The sequence below is a fragment of the Takifugu flavidus genome, chromosome 11 (assembly GCF_003711565.1).
Source record: "Takifugu flavidus isolate HTHZ2018 chromosome 11, ASM371156v2, whole genome shotgun sequence".
Classification (NCBI taxonomy): Eukaryota; Metazoa; Chordata; class Actinopteri; order Tetraodontiformes; family Tetraodontidae; genus Takifugu; species Takifugu flavidus.
Window position 1 is genome coordinate 4,646,431 of NC_079530.1, and position 11,010 is coordinate 4,657,440.

Below are 11,010 nucleotides of genomic sequence, written 5' to 3' on the forward strand. Positions count from 1 at the left end.
AGGTATTGCTCCGGTTGCAGACTGGGCAGGCCTTGATAAACTCCTGGGTGTCTTCCCTCAACGTGGCCCACAAGAAGCATTGGCAAATGGCCTAGTGGTAGCATAGGGTTCTGGGATGGCAGGTAAGTTTAGAGAAGTGAAACCACTATAACACCTCTGACTGTAAGGGGGGCGGAATGAACAGACAGTTCAGAGGACAGGCACTAGGATCTGGTTGACCTTCAGTGGCTCTCTTCACCTTCTTAAATCTCCAAGGTAACCATGGTGATGCAGCACGATTTCGGAAGGATGGACATGGACCCAGTGTTTGTTTCCTCATTCTGAAACTGCCGGGACTAGACATCGGGTTTGGTATTGTGGGATCCTGGGCGGTTGGAGAGGGTGAAGTTAAAAAAAAAGACTAGCAGGACAAAAAAAGGACTAGCAGGAGAGGTAAAAAAGACTAGCAGGCTTGACGGGAGTTCAGTCTCTTGGCAGACCTGATGTATTCCAAATTCTGGAAGAATTTAAGCAGAGGCTTAAATAGGCCTTAAAGGGAGCAACAGGTGAAAATGATGAAGACTGATCAGATGGGTGTGGTGGAGGGGGGTGGCAGGGTAAGTGGAATATTCCACCTCAGCATGAGAGCAAGCAGTGACACCTTTACCCTTTTAATGGTTTCATTGGTACTTTGTACTGGTTACCATGGTCACATCACAGGAAGAAGCGTCTGGGTTTGGTTTCTGGCCAGAAACCTCCAAGAATGATGATGGTGTAGTTGTGAGTGGTGTGTGATGAGTGGATGATGGATGTGTGTGTGTGTGTGTGTTGTGAGATAAATGTAGATAAATTGAGGCTATTTAACCCTTTAAGCAGATGCTTTTGTAGCAGGTGTGTTTTCATCCAAGGTGAGATCCGTGTGTGTATCAGAAACATTTATCTGTAGGACAGATAACTACACCTTTAATGACATCAGAGAAAATGCAACCTTGTGTTTAGTTCACATGTGGAAAATTAAACATCACCATCAAATATCGAACACATCTGTCCATCTGTCAGTCAGTCTATCAGCCAGCCAGTCTGTCCGTCTATTCATCTGTCCAGAGGGAGCTTTTCTGATGTTCTGCTGGAGGACATCAGGATAAACCCCCCCTGAACTCTGACAGCAGTGACAGCGGAGATCACAGAGGTCATCATGGTGCTGAGGTGGATGGACTGATGAAGCTACCATCATCATTGTTGTGTGATGAGAGGAACACTCATATTCAAAGCCGAGCAACAGCTCTGCTGTATCTACGGGACAGAGAACAGAGGCTGTGGTAACCGTGGAGATGACTATTCCACTCTGTATGTAGCATCTAATTCAACTGTTCTTTACCACTTCAACTGTAAATGAGAGCACTGCTGAGAAATACAATAAATAATCCTTTAAGAATCTAATAAAACTTAAAATATGCTTTAAAGAACTTAAAAATTAAATTAATTTTTAAATTACTTTAAATTCACTTTAGGGTTTTGGGATTTTTAGTTTTTACTTCCTGGCTGCGGAAAAGACCAGGTGTTTTTGGTCCCTCCAGCTCCACCCACTGCCCAGGTGTCGGTTATGTGGGGGTAAATGTCTGTATATATATTTGATGGTACAGCGGTTATATTTACTGTAGTCCTCAATCCTCCTGTTCTGCCTGCACAGACCCATCACTGATTTCTGCTCTCCTCCCTAAATTCTTCCTGTCAGTCTATTTTAGACTTTGTTGGACTAAAGCAGTCAGAATTCTCTGGTTGATTGGATCAACTGAAACTGTTTTATTCTATAATTTACTGACACCAGACATCAAAGTCCTATTTTTATCTAATGTTTCACACTTTTTTATCACATCTTTCAGACATTGTGTGAAATCCTCAGTCTCCTAACTGGTTTACCTCCTAGAGAGAACTTTGTGGTGCCCACAGTTTCCTATCCATCCTTTTCGTTACTTTTGGTTCCGTCTCAGGTCTTATTATAGTTTCTGTTTATGCGCTTGAATTTGGGGACAAATCTCACTCTCAACAAGTCTTTTCATTGTTTTTGCTGGTGATTGTTTAACAATTCTTCAGTTTCTTCCTGCTGCTGTTTAAGCTCCTTCAAATCCCATTGTGCCATCCCAAGGTGCCATATAAATAAAGATGATAATGATTATTACTATTGTTTATTTACATATAAAAGCTTAGAAGACAAATGTCTCAGTGTAAAGGACAAAATTGGAAGAGATTCAGACCATGTTGCTAACCTTTATTTGACCTTCCATCTCATTGGTCTTCTCATTTCTGCTTCTAAAGCGGCAATACAGACTTCAGAGATCAGATTTTGTTCTTTTTAAATGTGTGGGAGCCATCACTTCTTGCATTATTACTCCTCCTGAAGCCCTCTACTGTAGGAGTAAATAATATGAACTGACCATGGAGCTCTGATACCTTCACAGAGGGGAAACTGTTTGAAATTAAGAGTCTGAGAGCTCATAAAGATGTAGCTAGTGAGACATAACCCAGGGGATTAGGAGGGAAGAGTGTGTTGATATATAAACAGCCTTTAAATAACTTATGAATCATCACTTATTAATAAATGGAGCCCAGTCACTCTCTTACACACACACACACACACACACAAAACACACACACACACCTGCGTCTCTCAAAGCTGTAACTGTCGCCTCAGTGGTGAACAATCAATGTGACCATTTCCAGTTGTATTAGTAGCACGTCCGTCAGCCTTTTTAGCTTCTATATCTGGTATTTTCCTTCAACACATTCCAACTGGAGTAAATAAAACAACATCTAAATGACTCCACCATGAACAGGAAAATCTGTCTACGTTAACTGAGTTTTCCTCCAAACATGAATAATACATGAGGAATCCAGGAGGAGCGCTGCAGGTGTGGGGGAGACTGGCACCTGAGGAGGGCACAGCTGATGATGATTACATGTTTTCATTATCTGATGGCCTTAAATCAGGGACAGTCACGTGCTGGGACAGATTTCTCTCCACACCAGTGCAACAGCAGGTGAATTAACTGATGGCTTCAGGCCTCTCAGCTGAAACTGACTAATCAAGAAGACATTCTGCTGGGACGGTGCTGGTGCTGAGACGGTCTGTCCTTCGGTCAGGACTGTCAGAATGTCTTAGCGTGGAGGTTTAGCGTGGTTTTCAGGCCAGGGTGTGGATGCGGTTCATGCATGGATAATCAGGGTCTTTTCTGCAATATTGTTCTTTTCCTGTTTGATCTCAGTTTTTAAATCTACAGTCGTCCCTGTATACACACCTGGAACTGGGCCAACTGTACTGACACATCCAAACACAACAGAACTCAGTAACAGCTTCAGGTGGCCTGAAAGCTCTTTATGAAATGACCTTCGGGTCTGTGTTCTTTCTGAACAGTGGAGGCTCTTCACCTTGGAACTCTTATGGCTGCACATGGTTACTTCTTCCCCATCTCAGACCACGTCCTTACTCTCAAAGACGACGGCACTTTCTACAGATTTCAGGTAATGTCACTTATTCCTGATTTTCGATCCTTCCATAACCGTGATTTGAAAACACTCAAAGCTGAGACTGCTGAAATATTTACGAGCTCCACCCCGCTAGGGGGCATTAATAGCCCCCCACACAACCTGCTATTTTAGGTGATAGAGAGAAAATTAAAAAAAAATAATAAAGTTTTCAAACAGCCATGTAATGTGTTATTTATCCTTGATATTATTCAAAAACATTTTATGGGGACATAATTAAGTGATTTATACTTGATGTGTCTTATTACAGTCTTCATTAAAAAAACACATTTCCTTGGATAAAGTTGACAGTTTTACTTTAATGTGCTGTGCAGTATTAAAGAAAATAAATCAAAGTGTGGGGTTTACTCCTAACTGGTTTCTCTGGAAAATTATTCCATTCTTTATGAGATAACTGATGTCACCCATCAGTGCTTGAAGGAGCAGAAAATGGGACCCAAGTTTTTTATTTGTGGCAGATGCAACAACATGCCATGTCATGTGGGTTTGCTACATCAGCAGTTTCAGGTCCCCTCTGATTTGTGTGTAATGAACCCTTTCCCCTTAGACTCCATACTTTTGGCCATCCAATTGCTGGGAACCAGAAAACACAGACTACGGTAGGAGCTTGTTTCACTCCTGGTTTGCGAACAGCATATTTGTGTTCATGCAGCTGTTTTGTGCATCTGACAAAAGCATTTAACTGCTGCCACAAGGGTGAGCAGCAGAGTCCCACTAACACCAGAGTGCTGTTGTAAATAGCCAGTCTCGCTGCTCTTTCATTAGCAGCCTGCATTGTCGCTCAGGGATGGTTCTAATGCTCAGTGTGCAGATAATCCTGTGGACATTCAGCAAAGTTACAGCATCTCCGATTCACATAAATGATGCTGGACTAATGGCACAATAAAGCCTCCACATAATGGTTAGTTAACGCAGGAAAAGATGATGATGAAAAGCGAAAACTCAAAATCTCCCAGAAGCACTTTGGCAAACAGACGCTCAGACACCGTGCACCATCAGTGACCTTTATGATTTGTGGGCCTGTATAAACATGCAGCTGAGAGAATTAAATGACTAAATGAAGGGCCATTTAAGGCTTTTAAAGCCACATCGAGGTCCTGTTGTGCCTCTGACACACAGATTGCTTCTCCCTCTCACTCCCAGCTGTTTACCTCTGCAAACGAACAATGCAAAACAAAGCCCGTCTGGAGCTGGCGGACTACGAGGCGGTGAGTGAATGTCAGCACACACAAGTGGTTTCAGGATGTCTTTCGGGTCTTTTTGTTTCGCCTGAAATCCACTCCTTCATGTAAGATCTTAATCACACATATTGTTCATATAAAAATGATAAAACTTGAATTCTGGGTTCATTTCCAATGTGCTAAATACATTTTAACAGAGTGATATCAGTTTGAGGAGCAGTATAATTGGAAAACAGTAGATTTTGACTGGATTATGTTATCTCTACCTTATCTGCCAGCTCTTTTTGAACATAGAGGCCCTTTCCCCCTATTTTTGCACTTGTTTACTTGCAGGAAAGCTTAGCAAGGCTACAGCGAGCTTTCGCCAGGAAATGGGAATTCATTTTTATGCAAGCAGAAGCACAAGCAAAGTAGGTTCCATCTAAACCTCGCACACAACCAGCCAGCATAAGTCCAGTTCCACTCATACCTGGATGAGAATCAGCTCTGCTAAAACAGTTCTGTTCCTGTTTTTCTCTTAGAGTGGACAAGAAACGAGACAAAATTGAGCGGAAGATTCTGGACAGTCAAGAGAGAGCTTTCTGGGATGTGCACAGACCAGTGGTGGGTGAAGCTGCGTTCTTTAAAATTTTAACACTTGGGACATTCTAGTCACCTGATAACAACAGTGCGAAACAACCCAAATACAGGGCTCCGCCGACTATTAGCATTAGCATGGCCTCATCGTCTGTTTCACCCGGTGTCTTTATCTATTCAGCGTGTGAAATGTTTAGTTACTCCTCTGCCTCCTTTAGTGAAGGGAATAGGTGCAGAAAGTGTAGTTTATTTACGGTTATGGAGGCGAGACTTAGCGATCTTAAGACGCGGTTCCGCAGCTTGGTTAGCTAGAGTTGCGTCAGGTAGCCAGGGGAAGCTAGCTGCTGCGGAGCAGCAGCCGGCTAGCCAGGGCGGCTGGGTGACGGTTCGCAGGAAGCGTAGCCCAAACCAAAGGCCCACGGTGCACCACCAACCGCTTCCCGTGGCTAACCGCTTTTCCCCACTCGGCGACACACCCGCTGAGAAACCGACCCTGGTAATTGGCGACTCTGTTTTGCGCTACGTGAAGCCGACTCCAGCGACCCTATCCTATCCTAACCCTATCCTCTCCTACTTATTCTATCCTCAACCTGTCCTCCCCCTTCTCCTCTCTCTCTACCCAGCCGGCCATCAGCAGGAGGGTCCCCCTACATGAGCCTGGTCCTGCTCAAGGTTTCTTCCTGTTAAAGGGGTTTTTTTCCTTGCCACTGTTGCTTGTTGGGGGTTAGGCCCTGGGATTCTGGAAAGCGCCTTGAAACAATTCTGATTGTAAAAGACGCTATACAAATAAAGATTGATTGATTGATAAAGATTGATTTATTCAGATTAAACTAATAAAAATTCTTTAATGTTTTTGCAAATGTAGCTAACTGAAGCCAGTGGATCTCATGAGCCTGCGGCGGTTTGGGAGTGCCATAAGTTGATTCCTTTGTTCCTGACTTGCTCCTCTGACTCTGGCCGGCTTCTCTTGGTGCTCACAGATAGTTGATATATCTCATTTGCAGCTTCGTCAAAATCTGTAGACAACAACAAAGATCACTCTCATTGAACTCACACGTTAATATGCACAAAGGCAAACCACAGGACTTGTTATCTAAGATCTCAGCATCAACTGGACTTGTTAGGGTTTTCCTTGAAGGCGTTTTGCTTTCTCTCCAGAAGGCTTCTTCAGTTTTAAACTCGCTGAGGGCAAAGCTTGAAAATATAGCCGTTGTGGACCATTAACAGCTAATGATCTGGGTGGTCATCTGGGAGTGGTTGGCAGGGTCTTTGTTAGAGTCGTGCACTTAGTTTTGGTTTGGGTGCTTCCTCTTTGTCTGCCGGGTCACATGGTGGTGAGACACCAGATCTCATGAAACGATGTGAACCTTGGATTGTTGGTGGAAAGAGTGGAGGACTGGATTATATGTGGATGTCTCTGTTTAAAGATGGATTTTCCAATTTAACATGGATGGCTTCTGTGGCACCCCCTCAAACCAACAATCTTCTCTGGCCCTGTACCCATACTAAGTTTAGAACTGAAGAACCCTAACAAGTCCAGATGCAGAGATCTTATATGGATAACTATGACCTGGATGATTGAGAATCCTCACAGATATGAGACTTGTTATTTGTTGTTTACCTGTTTTTGCACACAGAAGCTTGAATAAACAATTAGGTCATTTCAAAATGAGCTAACTAAAATGACAATTTTAAATGTCAGTGTAAAACAGGCCAGTTGAAAATGCAACTAGTAAAAAGTGTTTATGATCAGTCATCGTTATAGTCCAGTCTCCCAACAGAGGGCAGTACTGTTGTGGTTGAACACCTACATTAATATTGACACGTTTTACAGGTACAGGATGCAATTTTGAATCTTTTGTATGAGATGTGGATTTTATTTGTTTTCTCTGAAGCAGGGCTGGTAAAGATGCTAAATCCCAGGATGTGTATTTCACATAAATGTCACATCAATAAGTGTCACAATGCATCAGCGTGACTGCTGCTCTGTTCCTGGTCAGCCACACTTGCTTTACATTGGCAATTAGTTTCCCCCAAAGGTTCTAGATTTGCCTCTTGGGTCCCTGAAAGTCCCTGCCTCAAGCTAAATTGGAAAACAAGTTCAATTTTTTGTGTCCTTGGTGCAAAGTAATCAATATTAATTCAGATTTCCATACTCAGGTTGTTTTGCTCTCCTGAAGCTCTCTAGCTGGATTGGACCACTTGTTTAATCAGAGAGAATTTGTACACCCACAACGGTTTCTTACCAACTAATTTATTTTGCAAGTATCTGCAAATTCCTTGTTTAATTAAGCAGCAGCTGGCATGCCATCACATAGAACCTGAATGACTTCACATACATCTGGAGATGCATCTCCTGTAATGTGCTAGAATTCCAAAGGCCAAAATGGCCAAAACTGACAAATTCTACTGAAATCAACATTCTGGTTTTGTTCTCATAGCCTGGATGTGTGAACACCACAGAAGTCGACATCAAGAAATCCTCAAGAATGAAAAACCCTCATAAAACCAGAAAGGTACAGTGTGGACATTGTAGTGCACAAGCTTGTCAGCTCTTCTGCTCCTGCTGTTTGTGTTACACTAACATTTCTTCTGCCTCAGTCTGTCTATGGGTTGCAGAATGACATCCGTACGCACAGTCCAACGCATGTTCCTGCCCCAGAAGCCAAACTGCCCACAGAAGAAGAGCTGCAGGAGCAGGTCAGCTCTGCTCGTTCAAGAGCGTAAAGTCACCTGGTTTAACAGATGCAAAGCAACAGATGATGATGCCACAGATGTTCTTCTTTCTGTCATGGAGAAGGGTGATTGTTCTTCGCTGTGGTTTCAGATCACCTTCTGGCAGTTGCAATTAGACAGACATCGACTGAAAATGTCCAAAGTGGCGGAGAGGTGAGCAATGCTGCTTGTGTCTGTATTCAGTTATGCCATTGATCTGTTTAGTGAGCCTTTAACAGCCCAACACCAGTAGAATCACGAGCTTGATGACCTTCAGGAGTATTTGGGCCCAGACAGATCTTTTACTAAGCATCAGTGCCAATGTAGATGATTCTCAATGAAAAGCCTTGCTGTCCTCTTCTGAAAGGAGATATAGCAAATACAGGAGCCCTGTCTCCTTCCTCTTTAAAGTATTGCTGCACAGTAACTCAAATATTTAGATTATTGTATGTATTTTGCACCCCTGAGGGGTCTTTACTTGTGTCTCTGCAAAAACAAGTTTGCTGGGGTACACGGAGCAGTACCTGGAATACGACCCTTTCCTTACACCTCCCGACCCATCCAACCCGTGGATCTCAGATGACACCACAGTCTGGGAGCTTGAAACAAGGTCTTTACATTTATGATATGGACGGACACATTCAGTGGCGATGATCTGAATATTCTGTGCATTGGCTGCCCATCAAAGTTGTGTTCCTGTGTGTTGAGTAGTAAGGAGCCGAGCCAACAGAGAGTCAAGAGGTGGGCATTTGGCATCGATGAGGTCTTAAAAGATCCAGTGGGGAGAGAGCAGTTCCTCAAGTTCTTGGAGTCTGAGTTCAGCTCAGAGAATCTCAGGTGTGATGAAGCCCATCTGTTTCCATAAAAAGCTAATTTAGGTTGTGCTCTAATGCAATTTTTGCAGAAGTTAGAATTTTAAATCCTGGCCCATGTTAAGTAAACATCTGCGTGAGGATGTAAGCCTTTTTAGGTTGTGCTTTATTTGAAGAGTCCTTATTTATTGTAATCAAACAAAGGTGCTGGCATCTTCACCTCAGATGGTTCTGAATGAGATTTCTTTTTTAGATAAACAAATGATTAAGATTATTTTAGGATTAGCTGTACCATATAAGGGATATAAACGATTAGTTTATACGTTTGGCCCGTAGGTTCTGGCTCGCTGTCCAGGACTTAAAGAAACGGCCCATCAGAGAAGTTCCAGCAAGAGTTCAGGAAATCTGGCAGGAGTTTCTGGCCCCTGGAGCACCCAGTGCCATCAACGTGGACTCAAAGAGCTATGACAAAACCACCCAGAACGTTAAAGACCCTGGACGCTATGCTTTTGAGGATGCACAGGTGCCACTTACAGTAAAAATGCATGAAACTGCATCTGAGCATATTAATGTACATTTTATCCTCCACTGAGGGGAATGCTGCCTTTGATCTGCTCAGTGAATTCATCACATCACAGAATCTAGGAGCTCATCTTTATTTTTAATCACTTTTTTAACAACAGGAACACATTTACAAATTAATGAAGAGTGATTCCTACAGCCGCTTCATACGCTCCAGTGCCTACCAGGAGTTATTACAGGCCAAAAAGAAGGTAAAACTCTCTTCAGATATCAGCCGTGTCTGCAGCTAAATCACACTCATCTGTTCTGGAACCAGTGGTTGCACCTGGACTCACATCTGAAGACATGATGCCTATTTTTGTTATCAGGAAGAGATATTTTTGACCACACAAGAAAATCCTTTTAAATCCACTTAAATCCTCTGCAAAGTAAAATTGCTTAATGTGTTCTGTTCTGTCCCCACAGAAAAGTAAGAACTTATTCTGAGGGCTCTTGCTTCCAGGTAATGTCCATTAAAAAATCAATACATGATGTAAATGGTAATATGGTTGTTGTACTGTCAGCAATCCTGAAAATAACCTCTGAAAAAGTGTTTAAAGTTTTAATTTGCACATGCTGTGCAAACCTCATTACTCATGTCCAAGACTGCAAATGTTATTAAAGCAGAAATTAAATCAAATCTCTCATTAATTAAATCACTCCTTTTCTACTGTCCTACCTTTATGTCCTCAGCACAGTGGAAACCACGCATCCAAGAAGCTGACCATGATGTGCCATCACCCTAAAAATCAATCCCATTTCTCCCTCTCTTGGACATGGAGACGGAGGCCTTCTCATCTTTGTCATCATTGTACATCCATCAGCTATTGGCTTAGCCAGGCGACGAGCTGGGCCATCTGTTTGTCTCTTGTCCACCGGATGTTGCATGTCCACCGAGAGGTTGCTCCCTCACTTCTCTCCTTTTACAATACTTGCTATATTTCCACTATTCATGAATACAGAGGAGCCATAGCTGGACCTTTGAGGACGTTGACAGTCTAAATCCTGAAATTTGGTGCTCCTATTCTTACCGCTGGGAATAGAGCGCCTGCTCTCACTTCCAGCTCACACAAATGATGTCAGAGAGGGAAAATATACAGAAAATAGGTGTGACAACGCAAAACTACAAACATAAGCAGTGTCATCGCTGTACATGATCTGAGATCACACATACTTTGTCATGCTATGGAAAGTGATGTGCAGAATGTGTGTGTATATATATATATATACACACACACACACACACACATATATATACACACACACACACATATATATATTACTACAATGACTATTTTTTGTGCATTGATTTTGCTTTGCATTCTTTAATTCCACTTAAATTCCAATTAAACTAGCACATTATGGTTTTCATTGCACTTGTAAAGTCACATTGAAATGACAGAAATACTGTCTCCTGTCTTATGTAGAACATAATTCTTTTCTCCTGCATTTATTTTTATACCATATTTAAAGACACTTTTACTTGTATTATTAAAGTTCCCCCCTCTATCTGTAATTATGACTGACCCGAGTGTGGTTTCTTGTTGAACTTATCAGGCTCTTGATGCTTTTTCGATCACGTAGTGGAACAAAACTGGTGATCAAAAGTTGTACATTTGCTTTCAGCCACTGGGTGGAGACAT

At 42.4% G+C, this 11,010-nt stretch overlaps 1 protein-coding gene across 1 annotated transcript in view; it reads left to right on the forward strand.

Annotated features, from left to right (window-relative positions):
- The window catches only part of rgs7a (regulator of G protein signaling 7a), a 33,931-nt gene extending 23,048 nt beyond the window's left edge, over positions 1–10,883 (forward strand). The window contains exons 5-18 of the mRNA XM_057046751.1: positions 3,392–3,498; positions 4,070–4,121; positions 4,666–4,730; positions 5,037–5,113; positions 5,225–5,306; positions 7,721–7,795; positions 7,881–7,979; positions 8,107–8,168; positions 8,494–8,604; positions 8,706–8,831; positions 9,143–9,329; positions 9,490–9,579; positions 9,794–9,830; positions 10,061–10,883. Of these exons, the coding sequence (XP_056902731.1) occupies positions 3,392–3,498; positions 4,070–4,121; positions 4,666–4,730; positions 5,037–5,113; positions 5,225–5,306; positions 7,721–7,795; positions 7,881–7,979; positions 8,107–8,168; positions 8,494–8,604; positions 8,706–8,831; positions 9,143–9,329; positions 9,490–9,579; positions 9,794–9,814 (1,154 nt within the window). The 3' untranslated portion in view covers positions 9,815–9,830; positions 10,061–10,883. The remainder of the gene's footprint in view (positions 1–3,391; positions 3,499–4,069; positions 4,122–4,665; positions 4,731–5,036; positions 5,114–5,224; positions 5,307–7,720; positions 7,796–7,880; positions 7,980–8,106; positions 8,169–8,493; positions 8,605–8,705; positions 8,832–9,142; positions 9,330–9,489; positions 9,580–9,793; positions 9,831–10,060) is intronic.
- The last annotated feature ends 127 nt before the right edge of the window (positions 10,884–11,010 follow it).